The 19,819-nt window shown below is 42.4% G+C and overlaps 1 protein-coding gene across 1 annotated transcript in view; it reads left to right on the top strand.

The window, feature by feature from the left end:
- The first annotated feature begins 7,426 nt into the window (after positions 1–7,426).
- The window catches only part of LOC129640852 (rho GTPase-activating protein 20-like), a 34,037-nt gene continuing 21,644 nt past the window's right edge, over positions 7,427–19,819 (top strand). Inside the window, exons 1-5 of the mRNA XM_055565838.1 lie at positions 7,427–7,435; positions 8,962–9,123; positions 14,275–14,384; positions 14,903–15,083; positions 16,276–16,407. Coding sequence (XP_055421813.1) covers positions 7,427–7,435; positions 8,962–9,123; positions 14,275–14,384; positions 14,903–15,083; positions 16,276–16,407 — 594 coding nt within the window. The remainder of the gene's footprint in view (positions 7,436–8,961; positions 9,124–14,274; positions 14,385–14,902; positions 15,084–16,275; positions 16,408–19,819) is intronic.

Genomic DNA, 19,819 nt, shown 5'->3' with positions numbered 1-19,819 from the left:
TGACAGCTTATAATTTATCAGTGTGTATAACATCAAGCCTTCTTTGTCTGCCTAATTCTGGCAGCTCAGAAAACCTCACCAAACAGGTAACGAGAGCTCTCATTTTTATGCCTTGCAGAGCAGAGTCCCCATCTTGAACCTGAAGTCTGTAGTAGTAACTCTGATGAACCAGTTTTTAAAGTGCACATTTTAATTACACTGCCTTGGGGTGGCAGAGTCCTACTCTGGTTGGGCATGGGAAGGTGTATTATAACTGAGAACAGTTGACTCACTTCCCCTTTGCCATCCAAGAGATTAAACGATAGAGAGGTAAGAGTAGGATGATATGATAGAAAAGAACCTGGCTTTGGAATCAGAGAGCCAAGGTTCAACTCTCAGCCTAATCTCTGAGGGTGTGCAAGCCTCCAAACTATGATTTCATCATTACCCAATGATGACAACACCCAATACATCTGGTCACTGTCGGCACATCTTGGCGGCCTGGGCAATATGAGCACCTGAGGCTCCACACATAACTGGCCGCACTCTGCCAGCTGTGGCTCATTCAGGAAAACACTTGGCTGCTATTGTGTCTCAGCCTGAGGATGAGGAAGCTAGTAAAATATTTCAGAACATCCTAACAGAGCCACAACATGCCTAATAAGATCACAGCTCTTCTCCAAGCTCCCCCGGACAGCAAGTGTGAGGCAAGGGAATGTGCTAAGACAGACAGACATGTTTTCTCTCCAGATGCTTTCTTTGCTCCCAAACACCCCGGCCCACACAGAAACCTCTGCTACCCAAGTTTCAGACATTTCTTCACTGAAATGAAATTCACAATTGGTGTTGTATTCGATACTTTATAAATTTTAATAATAGGAGATATATAAAATCTATCTCAATAAAACTAGAAAAAATTTTATTAAAAATAAATAAAACTGAATAAGAGAATATACATTTTTGTCCCAAATATCCTATGCAGGCTACTTAAAAATCATCCTAGTTTTAAGCATGTTAACCATCATTACAAAATTTTAGCTATTAAACCAGGCTACATAGTATATACCTTTAGCCCACTGACTCAAAGAATTTTAAAATTTGAGGCCAAACTACTGTTCAAAGTATCAGTTATGTCTTAGAAAAAGCTGATGTATATATAATATATTTATATATTTTTTAGTCAAGTCTGAATTTTTCTAAGATTTCTTTGCATTTTTAGTTAGAGCCAAGATTCATGCATGAAATGTGATTTACTATTACACCATATGTACAGTAATACCCAGTTTTTTGCCCCTTTGTGTTACAGATTTCTTTCATACAATTTCTCATTGAAAACTGTCTCAAGATATTTGGAGAAGATATCACTTCTCTCTTTGGAGAGACCTCAGTGAGTTCTGATAACAGTGATATCACTGATATTACCGATAACAGTGAGAAGGTTGCAGGTACGTGAATAATGTAACTGGCTTTGATGCCAAAGACAGCAAGGCTGCCAGGGGTCAATGGGAGATCCTAGAGCCCAAAGCACATTCTAAGGGCAGTAATTTCCATCTGCTCCAAGACATGGGAAGTTTCCCACTTGTGAGAGCAAAGCAAGGTTAAGACTGTTCTGATTACAAAAGCAACTAGTACAGCTTTAGGAGACATCACGATTCATTGAGTTCAGTTCAGTTGCTCAGACGTGTCCGGCTCTTTGGGACCCCAAGGACTACAGTGACCCCAAGTCCTTGGGGTCGAGGACTGCAGCGCACCAGGCCTCCCTGTCCATCACCAACTCCCAGAGCTTACTCAAACTCATGTCCTTTGAATTGGTGATGCCATCCAACCATCTCATGCTCTCTCATCCCCTTCTCCTCCTGCCTTCAATCTTTCCCAGCATCAGGGTCTTTTCCAATGAGCCAGTTCTTTACATCAGGTGACCAAAGCATTGGAGTTTCAGCTTCAGCATCAGTTCCATAGCTGTATTTGGGGTGGCCTTTCTGTATTCCGGCAGCTTGTGGGTCTTCTTTATTGTGGAGGTTCCTCACTGTGGGTGGGGTTGTGTGAGTGGCTTGTCAAGGTTTCCTGCTTAGGGAAGCTTGCGTCCCTGTTCTGGTGGGTTTAGCTGGACTTCTCTCCGGAGTGCAATGAAGTGTCCAGTAGGGAGTTTTGAGATGTCTACGGGTTTGGTGTGAATTTGGGCAGCCTGTATATTGATGCTCAGGGCTATGTTCCTGCGTTGTTGGCGACTTTGCGTTGTATGTCTTGCTCTGGAACTTGTTGGCTCTTGGGTGGTGCTTGGTTTCAGTGTAGATATGGAGGCTTTTGGATGAGCTCTTATCCACTAATGTTCCCTGGAGTCAGGAGTTCTCTGTTGTTCTCAGGTTTTGAACCTAAGCCTCCTGTCTCTGGTTTTCAGTCTTATTCTTAGAGTAGCCTCAAGACTTCTCTATCTGTACAGCACCGATGATAAAACATCTAGATTAATGATGAAAAGCTTCTCCACAGTGAGAGACACCCAGAGAGGTTCACCAAGCTAGATGGAGAAGAGAATAGGAGGAGGGAAATAGAGTTGCCCAGGGGAAGAAGAGGGGGAATCTAAAGGGGAGAGAGCAAGCTAGCCAGTAATCAATTCCCTATGTGCTCTCCACAATCTGGACCCCTCAGAGAGGCTCATGCAATTACACAGAGAAGAGAAGGAAGAAGTAGACAGAGGTGACCAGGACAAGAAAAGAGGGAATCAAAAGGAGAGAGACAAATCCAGCCTGTAATCAGTTCCCAAAGTGTTCTCCATAGCCTGGAATACACAAAGAGATTCACAGATAGGGTAGGGAAGAAAAGGGTGAGGGAGGACATAGAGGTGTCCTGGTGGAGAAAAAAGAGAGTCAAAAGGGGGAGAGAGCAATCAAGGCAGTGGTCAAACTCCCAAGTAAAAATGGGTAGTGAAGATTGGGTTCTTAAACGTACAAAATTGATAACAAATACCAAAAAGCAAATATTACAAGTCTACAGTAAAGGTTAGAGTATCCCAAATACACTACTAAAAAAAAAAATCACAAAAATTGATAAAATATATATATATGTGAAGTTTGCATTAAAAATTCGGTCTTTTTTTTGGAAAGGTAATAGTAGGTTATACAAATTAAAATTAAAGAACTAATAGACGACTTAAAAATTTAAAAAAATTTTGTTTAATCATAATAGTAAAAATATATCTAGGAATTTCTCTGGAGTTGTTGTGAACAGTGCGGTGTTAGTTCAGTTTCAGATAGTTCCATATCCAGCTCATACTTCTCAAGATCTCTAGGCCACTTCCAATGTAGTCAGTGCTAACTACAAGGGTTTAATCTGTTGCACCTGTCTTTTCCAGAGCGGATCCCTCTGTTTATTTTAAATTCTTCTGTTTGCTGGTCTTTTCAGGGTCTAATTTCCGCCCTGACTCATGGGGGCGAAGGTGGTCACTTATTTAGGCTCACTTATTCAGTGGTGCTGTGGGGACGGAGGAGCACTGCAAACAAATATCCCTGGCGTGTGCTCACAGCGTCCTGGCCGTACTAGGTTAGACCCCGCTCACGGTGTGTGTGCTTTCCCAGTCTACGCGGCTCAGACTCCAGGTTGCTCTGTGTGCAACTGTCTGAGGCGGGCCCTGGGTTGCGTGCGCTTCCCAGGTCTAAGCCGTTCAGGTTCAGGTTCTCAGGTACTCCACAAAGGCACAGACTCAGTCGGACCTGCGTTTTGTGCCCTTCCCAGGTCCGAGCAGCTCAGGCGACCAGGTGCTTAGCCAGCACAGTGCCCCCCAGGTGTGGTGTGTCTTATCACCTCCCCCATCCCAGCCGCTCGATTTGCTGGGTGGCAGCAGGCCTGCCCGTCTCAGGTGGGCCGTGTGTCTCTTCTGGGGAGCTGATCTCTGGCTGCGACCGTCCCAGCGGATGTCAACCGCCCAGAATCCCAACAAGTCTCGGTTAGCAAATGGGAGCCTACTTGCAGTTTTGTAGAGGATGCCTCTCTGGGGCTGAGATTGCCCCTTTCAGGCTCTGGCTGCCCCCACCTGCCTCCCTGTCTCTGGTGGGAGATGAGTCAGTGCACAGCCAGCTAGCTCTGCTTGGTGTTCTCTCAGTCCTCTGCTCTGTGAGTGGGCCAGGAAGTGCCTTAGATTAGGGCTTTTCACAGGATAGTTTTTTTTTCTCTCTAGCTATCCCACAATTTGGGTTGCTATCTCACATTAGCTCCCTCAGATTGCCCTCAGGGCACTCAGGCCTGGTCCTTACCCTAAGCAATGCAGCCCGCACCTCCCTGTTCAGGCCCCCCGCTTGCTGGTGGAAATTGTGAGTGTCTGGACGAGTTCCCTGCTGGAAGTTGATGTTAGGCATGTAATCTATGGAGTTTCTTTCTTTCTTTCTTTTTCCTCCCCGTTATGTTACTCTCTGAGATTCCAAAACTCCACACTGACCTGCCAGTGAGAGTGTTTCCCGGTGTTTTGAAACTTCTCCTCTTTTAAGACTCCCGTCCCAGGACAGATCTCTGTCCCTACCTCATTTGTCTCTCTTTTTCTCTTGTATATTTTGTCCTACCTCCTTTCAAAGACAATGGGCTGCCTTTCTGGGTACCTGATGTCCTCTGCCAGCATTCAGAAGTTGTTTTGTGGAATTTGCTCAGCATTCAAAGTTCTTTCGATGAATTTGTGGGCAGAAAGTGGTCTTTCTGTTCCATTCCTCCGCCACTTTAGGACTGCCCCTGAGACTTGAACTCTGGATTCTACCTCCACAGCAAGCTCTCGTTCCATTCTGCTTCAGACCTAGGTTGCAAACGGAACTGGACTGAATGTTTATATGTCTGTTTGTTTTTAAGTCTCTCCTCTTGCAATTATCCCTGCTACCATTCCAGTATTGTCCCACTGACATTTCTTTCTCTGAATAAAATGTCTTACTAATTTAGCAAGTACTGGGGCCAGAATAGTATTTCTACTTAAAGTATTTGTATTCTTATCATTGTTAGTCTATACCCACAAAGTTACAAAATTTCATTTTTTAACATTCAAACCCTACTATGAGCATGAGGAAAAACACTAACCTAAATCTTTCCAGGACTCTTTAAGAAAGATGAGGTTGTAAAGTTAACCTGATTAACAGTCCCTGGCAACCCACTCCAGTATTATTATCCAGCAAGTCCCACGGACAGGAGCCTAACAGGCTATAGTCCATGGGGTCGCAAGAGTTGGACACGACTGAACAACTGAGCACCATACTTTTCGTGGCTATAGTATATAGTTTTATTGGTCACAGAGCCCACAAGAACTCTAACACCAACCAATGTACATTACGAAAGGGCCATCTAGGCCTGAAAATAAAAGCGTAGGCCTTAATGTCTATTTTGCTTTCCATCTATGCTTATAGGCTAGCTGGCCATGTAGCTTTGTACCAACTGATAGAGCTTTCTTCCTAAGAGTATTCTTAATTAAAACTGAACAATGAATGAATACATTTGAAATACATGAATACCTGTGGGTACTGTAGAAATAAAAGAATCAGGTTAAGAGTAGGGAAACCAGGGTGCATAAAGCAACTCAACCCATATAAACCTGTATCTTTTTAACATTTGTACATATTAATTAGGAGAATCTCTTCCTGAATTTAAGAATGCATTTGCTTTCTTCATTCTCTCCTTTGAAAATGATGGTGGTATGAATGTCAGGGCAGGAAGAGCCTAAGGCAAAGTGATGGCATTCCTTGAGGAATGCACACCTTCTGGAGGCTGCACAATCAAATGGAGAATGGGGGTGGGGTCTGCTTAGGGGGAGGTGACTGATGTCTAAGCTGCCTTAGGCCTTCTGAAGGAGGGAAATTACCTTTATTAAGGCTGCTATGTGCCATGTCTTGTGCTGGGAAGTACATTATGTTATGTAGTCCAGTCAGGTGTAAGTAGCATCATTTATGTTACATTTGAGCAAACTGATGCTCAAAGCGTTTTAGGTAACTCATTCAATTAAGGGGCAGAATATGAGCCTTCTGGTTCTCTCACCCAGCTCCACAAGTGGTTCACTCACTTGAATGGACATGGTGACGCACTCACTATGTCTCCGAAAGACAAGTGGATGGGCATTTTAAAATATTTGGTTAAATACTTCTGTTTATTTTTCTAAAACTGGGCTCCTCTAATTGACTTCTGTAGCTGGTTATTTAAGCAGGTTATTTAAGGAAATATTAAGCAGGTTTATTGAGCAAATATCAGGAAAATATTCATAGCTCGGCACGAGACACTTTGAACTCAATTTTTCATTGCTGATCACTCTTTTTTGAAAAGCATTCCTTTGACTGGGGCTGTTGGTAGTTAAAACTCATCTTTGGGTTAGCTTAGTAAGGTGTCACACACACACAAAAATGGCCCCCTGTAATCTTACCACATTGTCTGCAATTAATGACTACTTCTCAAGGACCCTGAGGGCAGGAAGTCATCCTTGGAGCTGACTGAGGTGTGTGGCCTCCCAGAGGAGAGGTCCAGAGGCTGACTGATAAGCACTGTCAGGCAGGATGTCTCGTGAAAGGCAATTCTTTTCAAGGGAGAAAATTGGGCATGACTGGGTACTCAGAAAGCCAAACAGGTAACTGAACAGAGGAAGGAAATTTACTACAATGCTTCTTGATTTGAATATTAAATAATTTTGGCCTTTCAAATGAGGTCTGAAACCAGAATCCACTGATAACACTTCACATTAGGAAACCTGTATAACTATAGGTTAAGTGCATCATGACACACGGCAAAGGGAATAGAGAACACTGTCTGGGGGAATACTGTCACAGGGAGAATCAACCCTGAGTCTGATCACGCCTCTAGGTTTAACTACTGCTTTGCAGAATATGGGGAAGAAGAACATGTTAACACCACAAGGATGCAATTAGCCTGCTTCAGAATGAGGGGAATTTTATATGACAAACGGCTCAGTTTCTCTCTTTCAGCCTCTGCCATGAACATGCTGCTGACTGTAAGTGGTGGAAATCAGGCTAAATAAGCTAAACTACTACTAGTGAAAATCTCTCTTCTACATTAGTTTCAGACAAGAAGACAGTTAGGAAGAGTTCTCTCAAAAACTGGGACTCTGGCTGTTTCCCCATGACCTGCGAGGACAACCAACACCCATCTCTACCATCCACAAAGCCAAAACAGCTCTTTGGAGCTCGTCTTGAGGATGTATGTGATAATGACACCCTGCCCACCCCAATTCTGGTAGGTCTTATTTTGGTTTCTGTAACCTTCCTGAGAAGGGGAGTTCTGAGAGATCAAGTGTTCTCTTCCAAATCTACTCCCAAATGAAGAACTCTGACTTTGTCCGATAAGATTCACAACATTACTTCAAAGAATAAGATCTGATTTAGGTACTGCAGAGTCAGAAGGCAACTACAAGATGAAAAGATACTCTCATCCATTCCGCTGATTTCAACAAAGACCATCTATACAGCTCAGAGCAGTTAACATGGACTCTGTAAGTTAAAGTAGTTAGAGAAGGTGAGGTTGAGAAAAAGAATAACAGCAGTTCTTGACAGATCACCTTTATGAGGCGAGAAGGAGCAGCAGTCAGATTAGTGAGCTGCTGCCCTTACCCAAGTAATGAGGAAGTATATAGAGGCACGTATGTGGAAAGATCCTGTCTTAAGGGGGCCTGTTCTTCTGCAAGGTTGTTCAGAGTAGTTATCTCTTAAAGAGCTGCGGCAAAGAATTCTGGAGATCAGCCACAGGCTGGGACCGGCTGGGAGATGGGCAAAATCCACCCTATGTCCATTTTTCCTTTGGGTGAGAGAGTACTTGTTTTGCATAGAATGGTGGGGAGGTCCTGGAGGCGAGTTTGAACTCCAGGCTATTTTGAGCCGTGTAGCTTTCCTTCGGACTCTGTGTGTAAGAATCTCTGAGAGTCCACCTCATCCTCATATGTCTCCTCGTCTCCTCCCTTGAGGCCCACACAAGTGTCAAGTCTTCTTCAGCTGAGTCTACTCCCTCTTATAATGCAAAATTTCTCACACGGATGTGATATGTAACCCAGGTGTTTAAGTATAAAGTACGCATCCTCTGGCAAAGATGAATCATTTGCTCCTGACAGAATGTGTCAAAAGAGAGTCACAGAGTTTGGACTGTGTTATATCAAATTAGTGTATTGAACTGTAAGCATTAACTCTTGTTCACTGTCCACTATCTCTGCAAGCACTACACTAGATGCAGGGAATTTTATAGTATATATGAAGACATGTATCATACTAGCTACATGCCAGCTACTACCCCAGACCTTGCGTCTTTTACAGAAAATTTAGGTGGTAGCCATGAGTATCAACACCCCCACTTCATAAATGAAAAACAAAAGAGCCTCACCCAAGTATGTGCTATGCCCAAAGTCACACAGTGGATGACTGGCATAACAGATTCCACATTCCTTGAAAAACCTGGCTCCAATATCTGTTATCTCTCTTAACTATGCAGACTGTGAGGACATGAAAATAAGGAAAAGGAACTAGAAAAGCTGATGAGAAAGGAATGTCATCGGAAAGGAGTAGAGGTGTATTGAGCTTGATATTGAGGGGAGGGAATACAGGAAACAGGAATGAATGTGCTGGACAGTCCCAGGAAGGGCAATAAACAAATGGAGCATGAATATGGCAAAAAGATTTCAACACTTAGCAAAGAGCATCTATAATAGGGAATAATGAGAAAGGAGTGGTGAAGGAGGAGAGGGTGAATCTACAAAGGCCTCAAAGCAGAGACGTTTAACACAGTAAATTCACTGAAACAGAAAATCTGATTACACAAGTGTTTAAAATGTTTCAGTGTATGAATGTCAAATCGATTGTTGGGTTGAAGATATATTTAGAGACACTGAAGAAAAAATTTCAAATTGACTTCGGTGCTGTTCTAGAACTGTACCCTCATATACCACAGCTCTGTCAAAACAGGAGCAAGCTTGTGCTCTGGGCTTCTAGGCAGGAAACGTCCCACAGTTTTCTTTTCTTTCCTTCCCTATAGGATATGCTTTCCTTTATCAATCAAAAAGGGCCATTCACAGAAGGTATCTTCAGAAATTCAGCCAGTATAAAATCATGCACAGCCCTACAGAAGAAACTAAACTGTGGAGACTTAGTCAACTTGAATGATGAACCAATTCTTGTGATAGGGTCGGTCTTAAAGGTAAGGAAAGTTTGAGCATTATCCACACACGGTAAATCTGAAGCTATATGACTGGCCCTTCAGTATGAATGCCCAAGAACCCTAATAGGCATAAGAGAGGAAGGATCTGAAAAGTGAAAAACACTTCACAAAGCCAAAACTGAAGGAAGGTACCTCAAATGTTATAAGCTCTATACATTAGATATTTTCCTTTTTCATTGCACATCTTGACTCCTGAACACTCCATGAAAAAGAATAATAATACATTTCAAAATACACACTTACACATTGAGTGTTTACCAAAACAAGCTTCCTGCTTTGGATGACTTCCTCATCACCTTCCTAATGAAGGCCACATTTCCAAAAGAAAATTCATATTAAGCTTTTGGAAACAGTTAACAGAAGCAACTTCCCAGGTGGCTCAGACAGTAAAGGATACTCCTTCAATGCAGGAAACCTGGGTTCCATCCCTGGGTTGCAAGGATCCCCTGGAACAGGGACTGGCATACGACTCCAGTATTCTTGCCTCGAGAATTCCATGGAGAGTGGAGTCTGGCAGGCTATAGTCCATGAGGTGGCACAGAATTGGACACGGCTGAAACAACTTAGAATGGATGCAGGACAGATGTTTAGTCTCTATGGTAAACTCGTGTGTTTAGTGTGTGTGTGTGTGTGCGTGTGTGTGTGTGTCTGTGTCTGTGTGTGTTAGTCACCTAGTCGCAGCCGACTCTCTGTGATCCCATTGACTGTAGCCCAGCAGACTCCTCTGTCCATGGAATCCTCCAGGCAAGAATACTAGAGTAGGTTGCCATGCCCTTCTCCAGGGGATCTTCCTGCCAGGGATCGAACCTGCATCTCTTGCATCTCCTGCATTGGCAGGCAGGTTTTTTACCACTAGCACCACCTGGGAAGCCCATTTGGCTTACAATGGATCAAAAAACGCTTAGTGAGGCCACCAAAATCTCTGATCACTTCATCATCCTTCCTTCCCCTGTGTCTCAATGCCTTTTACTTGAAAATTACTGTAGGGATGACGCCACCATTTGTTCCCCCTTTTTCCTCCTTTTATCTCCCTTACTGCCTTTAATGGGCTTTGTTAACACTTGTAAGTTTAACCCACCACACAAGGTTACAGTTACATGGTAACCAGTTTTAATACATGCCTAATCTTATAAATCTTATTTTTATTTTTTTTAAATTAATTTTATTTTTTAAACTTTACATAATAGTATTAGTTTTGCCAAATATCAAAATGAATCCGCCACAGGTATACATGTGTTCCCCATCCTGAACCCTCCTCCCTCCTCCCTCCCCATTCCATCCCTCTGGGTCGTCCCAGTGCACCAGCCCCAAGCATCCAGTATCATGCATCGAACCTGGACTGGCAACTCCTTTCATACACGATATTTTACATGTTTCAATGCCATTCTCCCAAATCTTCCCACCCTTTCCCTCTCTCTCAGAGTCCATAAGACTGTTCTATACATCAGTGTCTCTTTTGCTGTCTCGTACACAGGGTTATTGTTACCATCTTTCTAAATTCCATATATATGCGTTAGTATACTGTATTGGTGTTTTTCCTTCTGGCTTACTTCACTCTGTATCATAGGCTCCAGTTTCATCTACCTCATTAGAACTGATTCAAATGTATTCTTTTTAATGGCTGAGTAATACTCCATTGTGTATATGTACCACAGCTTTCTTATCCATTCATCTGCTGATGGACATCTAGGTTGCTTCCATGTCCTGGCTATTATAAACAGTGCTGCGATGAACATTGGGGTACACGTGTCTCTTTCCCTTCTGGTTTCCTCAGTGTGTATGCCCAGCAGTGGGATTGCTGGATCATAAGGCAGTTCTATTTCCAGTTTTTTAAGGAATCTCCACACTCTTCTCCATAGTGGCTGTACTAGTTTGCATTCTCACCAACAGTGTAAGAGGGTTCCCTTTTCTCCACACCCTCTCCAGCATTTATTACGTGTAGACTTTTGGATCACAGCCATTCTGACTGGTGTGAAATGGTACCTCATAGTGGTTTTGATTTGCATTTCTCTGATAATGAGTGATGTTGAGCATCTTTTCATGTGTTTGTTAGCCATCTGTATGTCTTCTTTGGAGAAATGTCTATTTAGTTCTTTGGCCCATTTTTTGATTGGGTCATTTATTTTTCTGGAGTTGAGCTGTAGGAGTTGCTTGTGTATTCTCGAGATTAGTTGTTTGTCAGTTGCTTCATTTGCTATTATCTTCTCCCATTCTGAAGGCTGTCTTTTCACCTTGCTAATAGTTTCCTTTGATGTGAAGAAGCTTTTAAGGTTAATTAGGTCCCATTTGTTTATTTTTGCTTTTATTTCCAATATTCTGGGAGGTGGGTCATAGAGGATCCTGCTGTGATGTATGTCAGAGAGTGTTTTGCCTATGTTCTCCTCTAGGAGTTTTATAGTTTCTGGTCTTACATTTAGATCTTTAATCCATTTTGAGTTTATTTTTGTGTATGGTGTTAGAAAGTGTTCTAGTTTCATTCTTTTACAAGTGGTTGACCAGTTTTCCCAGCACCACTTGTTAAAGAGATTGTCTTTACTCCATTGTATATTCTTGCCTCCTTTGTCAAAGATAAGGTGTCCATATGTGTGTGGATTTATCTCTGGGCTTTCTATTTTGTTCCATTGATCTATATTTCTGTCTTTGTGCCAGTACCATACTGTCTTGATAACCGTGGTTTTGTAGTAGAGCCTGAAGTCAGGTAGGTTGATTCCTCCAGTTCCATTCTTCTTTCTCAACATCGCTTTGGCTATTCGAGGTTTTTTGTATTTCCATACAAATTGTGAAATTATTTGTTCTAGCTCTGTGAAGAATACTGTTGGTAGCTTGATAGGGATTGCATTGAACCTATAGATTGCTTTGGGTAGTACACTCATTTTCACTATATTGATTCTTTCAATCCATGAACATGGTATATTTTTAAAGTGAGTGCAACAATCAAAATCTGTTTGGAATTTTGCAAAATTCAATAGATTTATACAAAAAATAGACTGAGATTGAAATGATACAGCTAAATCACAAGTGTGTACATAAATTTCTACCAGGGTGATAACACAACAGAAAGAAAAAAAATTAATCAATCCCTCTTGGTACATGTAAGCAGCTATGAACAAAAATATTTTGATGTAGTAATAACTACACACAGGTTATTAAAATTATCTTAGAAACCAAATAACATATGGTGTTTCCTTGTCCCCTAATAATGGTCGATTGTATGATAATAGCCACAGTGCAGATATGATTTAGAGTTGACCCCTACTACACTTGACCCATAATAATACACACTAGGTATGCAAATAGCAAGTAGAGTGCCACCCTCTCAAAGGTGCACACTTGGAACTGATTTGACTTTTGAGCAAGTGTTACTAGGCTCTTGTCTGTTTCCATGCTATAAGCACAGACTAGTAAGAGGGTGGCTACTTATGAGTACAGGTCTTACACAGTCCCACACTTTTCTCTTCCTAAAGTTGATTGATCTTGGTGGGGAATCAAACCTTGCAACTTTGGCCTTGAGAATACCATATGTCAAAGCAACCATGGAGATGGTCTAAATCAGAAAGGAATGTATAGTCAGAACCACATTGAGTTTTTCAATAAACTGTCTATAAACAGTGGTCCAATAGCAAATACCCATGGCATATTCTGCATGAGTCATGTCCTGGCTTAACCATACTCAGTCTGACCAATCGATTCTACAGCACAGGGTTCAGGAGAGAGAAGAGACACACTCCAAGTGCATGTAGTTTGGCACACAAAGCATAGGCCCTGCTGCACACTCCCAGACTCCCAGAAGTCAAAGCCAGATGACATGGTTGAATGGCATCACCAACTCCATGCACATGAATTTGAACAAGACCCAGGTGTTGGTGATGGACAGGAAAGCCTGGTGTGCAGTCCATGGGGTCGCAAAGAGTAGGACAGGACTGAATGGCTGAACTGAAATGGAGTGCTTCCTCCTTCCAAATGTACTGCGGACACTCCATAAGAAGCCTAGTGAAACCCTGATGACCATGATTGGATACTGTGTACCAATTACAAGAAAAACTAAGAGAGGACTGAGACTTTGTACATTATCTTCATACTCTGTCCTCAGTACTCAAGAGAGTGCCTGACACAAACAGCAGCTCAATAAGTCCTGAAACAAGCGAACACTAACAGGATTACAATCATGATAGTTGCCTTAGAAACACTGCCTAAAGAAGATACTATTAAGAGAAGTCAGGCTGTATATTAAGACCAGTGGAAGCAAGTTGTGCCTTTGAAACTGGCAAGGCAATGCAATCATTTCCCCTCAGTCTCCCACAACAGGTTACAACTTCATCTATTTTAATAGGCCCCATTCTACAATATTAAGACTTGGTCATCAGGATAGTTTCCAGGCCTCCTCTTCGGAAGCTGACATTTGCATATTCTATCCCACAGGTGTCAAGTTGCAATGTTTATAATTTTCAGTTTCCTCTTTGGGTGGATATATTCCATTCAAAGAGTTGTAAGGGTAACATGTAGTTTACCATTGGGGCTTTTGATTTATTTCTAACACCTGCTGCTTAAAAGTCTGTAGAACTGAACTTTTATATGATTTTTTTTTTAAAGAAAAAGATTGAAGCTATTTCAATACTAGCTTTTTCCCAACAGCACACATACTTCAGGTTTTCTGTTAATATGTGTATAAGAGCATGTAGAGGTGTAATTTTGTTTGGTTTATTTCAGAACATCTCTTTCTTGAATCACGAGCAAGCATGTGTCTGAAGTAAACAAACAAAATGGGCATGTGCGTTTCTTTTCAAGAAACTAATAGGATTTAGGACGAGTTATCACTAGAACTTGCCAGTTTGTACTAATGTGTTACCATGTATACAAAGAGTAAGTTCCAGGCGACAGAAGGAGCTTTAGCTTCATTCTCACTGCAGCCCAGACTCTGCTTTTATGCTTCTAATTTTAGTTGGGGAAAATCCATCCAGTACTCCTGGGTGTGAAAGGCTGTGGAGAATGACAGCCAAGCTCTGTGTGAATCAGTCTGCGTGGCTGTGAAGGAATTGTGGACTGAATTGAATTTTTCCACTAAATATTTTCTTTGCAATTTCTCCATTGAATTTATCCTAAGAATAATATTTACTTTTTGATTTATATAAGGATTTTCTTCAAAATATCCAAGGAAGCATATTTTCAGCCAGTCTGTATGATAAATGGCTTGATGTTATTGATCAAGGGAACAAGGAGGAGAAAATAACCAGGACTAAGAGGTAATGATGCAATAATTACTCAACTCTGAGAAAATATAACCAACATTCTCTTAGGAAAATATTAGCTTATAGTTTAGAGTAAGTCCTCTAAAATAATGATCAGTATCACGGGGTTTCACTTGATCATGCCCATGGAAGCCAGTTTGAAGAGAGATGAATGCCTTATTGGTGACACTGTAATTGCTATTTTTCTCCTAATCTTATTAACATGGAATGCTTGACCATTTTACACCTTCTGAATACATGAAACTGTTAGAGATGAAATCCACTGGTCTAAAATGAGATGATAAAGAACCAATCCGCCAGTGGTATGATCTTAAATACAAACACATAACTAACCAGAGTAGGTCTAACCTGGTTCAGGAATTAAATTCAGTGAAACACTTTTGTATACATTCATGCCTGGAACTGTGACAATGCACTGTGTACATCGTATAAAAAGAAGTCCTTTGTTCTCTGTGTTTCCACTTACTAAGAAAATGACTCGCTTTATTTATAAGTGTTTTTTCTGTCCTTAGGCTTCTAGACCAGCTGCCCAGAGCCAATGTAGTTTTTCTGCGATATCTTTTTGCAGTTTTACACAATATTGAGCAACATTCCTCATCCAATCAGATGACAGCTTATAATTTATCAGTGTGTATATCCCCAAGCATTCTTTGTCTGTCTAATTCTGGCAGCTCAGAAAACTTCACCAAACAGGTAACGAGATCTCTCATTTTTATACCTTGCAGAGCAGAGTCCCCATCTTAAACCTGAAGTCTGTAGTAGTAACTCTGATGAACCAGTTTTTAAAGTGCACATTTTAATTACACTGTCTTGGAGTGGCAGAGTCCTACTCTGGTTGGGCATGGGAAGGTGTATTATAACTGAGAACAGTTGACTCACTTCCCCTTTGCCACCCAAGAGACTAAACGATAGAGAGGTAAGAGTAGTATGATATGATACAAAAAAACTTGCTTTGAAATCGGAGAGCCAAGGTTCAACTATCAGCCTAATCACTGAGGGTGTACAAGCCTCCAAACTATGATTTCATCATTACCCAATGATGACAACACCCAATACATCTGGTCACTGTCGGCACATCTTGGCGGCCTGGGCAATATGAGCACCTGAGGCTCCACACATAACTGGCCGCACTCTGCCAGCTGTGGCTCATTCAGGAAAATACTTGGCTTCTATTGTGTCTCTGCCTGAGGATGAGTAAGCTAGTAAAATATTTCAGAATATCCTAACAGAGCCACAACATGCCTAATAAGATCACAGCTCTTCTCCAAGCTCCCCCGGACAGCAAGTGTGAGGCAAGGGAATGTGCTAAGACAGACAGACATGTTTTTTCTCCAGATGCGTTCTTTCCTCACAAAACCCCCGGCCCACACAGAAACCTCTGCTACCCAAGTTTCAGACATTTCTTCACTGAAGTGAAAATCACAATTGGTGTTGTATTCGATACTTTATAAATTTTAATAATAGGAGATATATAAAATCTATCTTAATAAAACTAGAAAAAATTTTATTAAAAATAAATAAATCTTAATAAGAGAACATACATTTTTGTTCCAAATATCCTATGCAGGCTACTTAAAAATCATCCTAGCTTTAAGCATGTTAACCATCATTACAAAATTTTAGCTATTAAACCAGGCTACATAGTATAACTTTAGCCCACTGACTAAAAGAATTTTAAAATTTGAGGCCAAACTACTCTTCAAAGTATCAGTTATGTCTTAGAAAAAGCTGATGTTTATATACTTATATAGTTTTTAGCCAAGTCTGAATTTTTCTAAGATTTCTTTTGCACTTTTTGTTAGAGCCAAGACTCATGGATGAAATGTGATTTACTATTACACCATATGTACAGTAATACCCAGTTTTTTGCCCCTTTGTGTTACAGATTTCTTTCATACAATTTCTCATTGAAAACTGTCTCAAGATATTTGGAGAAGATATCACTTCTCTCTTTGGAGAGACCTCAGTGAGTTCTGATAACAGTGATATCACTGATATTACCGATAACAGTGAGAAGGTTGCAGGTACGTGAATAATGTAACTGGCTTTGATGCCAAAGACAGCAAGGCTGCCAGGCGTCAATGGGAGATCCTAGAGCCCAAAGCACATTCTAAGGGCAGTAATTTCCATCTGCTCCAAGACATGGGAAGTTTCCCACTTGTGAGATCAAAGCAAGGTTAAGACTGTTCTGATTACAAAAAGCAACTAGTACAGCTTTAGGAGACATCACGGTTCGTTGAGTTCAGTTCAGCTGCTCAGTCGTGTCCGACTCTTTGGGACCCCAAGGACTACAGTGACCCCAAGTCCTTGGGGTCGAGGACTGCAGCGTGCGAGGCCTCCCTGTCCATCACCAACTCCCAGAGCTTACTCAAACTCATGTCTTTTGAATTGATGATGCCATCGAACCATCTCATCCTCTCTCGTCCCCTTCACCTCCTGCCTTCAATCTTTCCCGGCATCCGGGTCTTTTCCAATGAGTCAGTTCTTCACATCAGGTGACCAAAGCATTGGAGTTTCAGCTTCAGCATCAGTTCGACTGCTATATTTGGGGTGGCCTTTCTGTATTCTGGCAGCTTGTGGCTACTTTTTATTGTGTTGGTTCCTCACTGTGGGTGGGGTTGTGTAAGTGGCTTTTCAAGGTTTCCTGCTTAGGGAAGATGGTGTCCCTGTTCTGGTGGGTGGAGCTGGACTTCTCTCCGGAGTGCAATGAAGTGTCCAGTAGTGAGTTTTGAGATGTCTAAGGGTTTGATGTGAATTTGGGCAGACTGTATATTGATGCTCAGGGATATGTTCCTGCGTTGTTGGCGACTTTGCGTTGTATGTCTTGCTCTGGAACTTGTTGGCTCTTGGGTGGTGCTTGGTTTCAGTGTAGGTATGGAGGCTATTGTATGAGCTCTTATCCATTACTGTTCCCTGGAGTCAGCAGTTCTCTGATGTTCTCAAGTTTTGAACTTAAGCCTCCTGTCTCTGGTTTCCAGTCTTATTCTTAGAGTAGCCTCAAGACTTCTCTGTCTGTATACCACCGATCAGAAAACATCTAGGTTAATGATGAAAAGCTTCTCCACAGTGAGGGACACCCTGAGAAGTTCACCAAGTTAGATGGAGAAGAGAATAAGGAGGAGGGAGATAGAGTTGGCCAGGTGAAGAAGAGGGGGCTCAAGGAGAGAGAGCAAGCTTGCCAGTAATCAATTCCATATGTGCTCTCCACAGTCTGGACCCCTCAGAGAGGTTCATGCAGTTACACAGAAAAGAGGAGGAAGAAGGAGACAGAGGGGACCAGGACAAAGAAAGAGGGAATCAAAAGGAGAGAGACATATCCAGCCAGTAATCAGTTCCCAAAGTGTTGTCCATAGCTCGGAATACACAAAGAGATTCACAGAGTGGGTAGCGAAGAAAAGGGTGAGGGAGGAGATAGAGGCGACCTGGTGGAGAAAAAGGAGAGTCAAAAGGGGCAGAGAGCAATCAAGGCAGTGGTCAAACTCTCAAGTAAAAATGGGTAGTGAAGATTGGGTTCTTAAACGTACAAAATTGATAACAAATACCAAAAAGCACACATGAAAAGTCTACAGTAAATGTTAGAGGCTCCCAAATACAGTATTAAAGAAACAAAACAAAGTCACAAAAAATGATATAATATATATATGAATTTTGTATTAAAAATAGGGTCTTTTTTTTTGAAAGGTAATAGTAGGTTATAAAAATTACAATTAAAGAAGTAATAGAGGACTTAAAAATTAAAAAAAAATTAATCATAATAGTAAAAATATATCGAGGAATTTCTCTGGAGTTGTTGTGGGCAGTGCGGGGTTAGTTCAGTTTCAGATAGTTCCGTGATCCAGCTTATACTTCTCAAGATCTCTAGGCCACTTCCAATGTAGTCAGTGCTAACTACAAGGTTTTAATCTGTTGCACCTGTCTTTTCCAGAGCGGTTGCCTCTGTTTATTTTAACTTCTGTTTGCTGGTGTTTTCAATGTCTAACTTCTGCCCTGACTCAAGGGGGCGAAGGTGGTCACTTATTTAGGCTCACTTATTCAGTGGTGCTTTGGGGACGGAGGAGCACTGCAAACAAATATCCCTGGCGTGTGCTTACAGTGTCCTGGCCGCACTGGGTTTGCCCCCGCTCACAGTGTGTGTGCTTTCCCAGTCTACACTGCTCAGGCTCCAGGTTGCTCTGCCTGCAACTGTCTGAGGCGGGCCCTGGGTTGCGTGCAATTCCTAGGTCTACGCTGTTCAGGTTCAGGTTCTCAGGTACTCCACAAAGGCATAGACTCGATCGGGCCTGGCTTTTCTGCCCTTCCCAGGTCCGAGCAGCTCAGGCGACCAGGTGCTTAGCCAGCACAGTGCCCCCCAGGTGTGGTGTGTCTTATCACCTCCCCCATCCCAGCCGCTCGATTTGCTGGGTGGCAGCAGGCCTGCCCGTCTCAGGTGGGCCGTGTGTCTCTTCTGGGGAGCTGATCTCTGGCTGCGACCGTCCCAGCGGATGTCAACCGCCCAGAATCCCAACAAGTCTCGGTTAGCAAATGGGAGCCTACTTGCAGTTTTGTAGAGGATGCCTCTCTGGGGCTGAGATTGCCCCTTTCAGGCTCTGGCTGCCCCCGCCTGCCTCTCTGTCTCTGGTGGGAGATGAGTCAGTGCACAGCCAGCTAGCTCTGCTCTGGTGTTCTCTCAGTCCTCTGCTCTGTGAGTGGGCCAGGAAGTGCCCTAGATTAGGGCATTTCAAAGGATAGTTTTTTTTCTCGCTCTCTGGCTATCCCACAATTTGGGTTGCTATCTTACATTAGCTCCCGCAGATTGCCCTCAGGGCACTCAGGCCTGGTCCTTACCCTAAGCAATGCAGCCCGCACCTCCCTGATCAGGCCCCCCACTTGCTGGTGGCAATTGTGAGTGTCTAGACTAGTTCCCTGCTGGAAGTTGATGATAGGCACGTAATCTGTGGGGTTTCTTTATTTCATTCTTTCTTTTTCCTGCCCGTTATGTTACCCTCTGAGATTCCAAAACTCCCCACTGACCTGCCAATGAGAGTGTTTCCTAGTGTTTCGAAACTTCTCCTCTTTTAAGACTCCCATCCCAGGACAGATCTCTGTCTCTACCTCATTTGTCTCTCTTTTTCTCTTCTATATTTTGTCCTACCTCCTTTCAGAGACAATGGGCTGCCTTTCTGGGTGCCTGATGTCCTCTGCCAGCATTCAGAAGTTGTTTTGTGGAATTTGCTCAGCATTCAATGTTCTTTTGATGAATTTGTGGGGAGAAAGTGGTCTTCCCGTTCTATTCCTCTGCCACCTTAGGACCGCCTCTGAGACTTGAACTCTGGATTCTACCTCCACAGCAAGCTCTCGTTCCATTCTGCTTCAGACCTAGGTTGCAAATGGAACTGGGCTGAATGTTTATATGTCTGTTTGTTTTTAAGTCTTTCCTCTTGCAATTATCC

The sequence above is a fragment of the Bubalus kerabau genome, unplaced genomic scaffold, assembly GCF_029407905.1.
Source record: "Bubalus kerabau isolate K-KA32 ecotype Philippines breed swamp buffalo unplaced genomic scaffold, PCC_UOA_SB_1v2 scaffold_50, whole genome shotgun sequence".
Classification (NCBI taxonomy): domain Eukaryota; kingdom Metazoa; phylum Chordata; class Mammalia; order Artiodactyla; family Bovidae; genus Bubalus; species Bubalus kerabau.
Note: the sequence above shows the minus strand (reverse complement) of the source record. Positions and strands in the feature narration are given on the sequence as shown.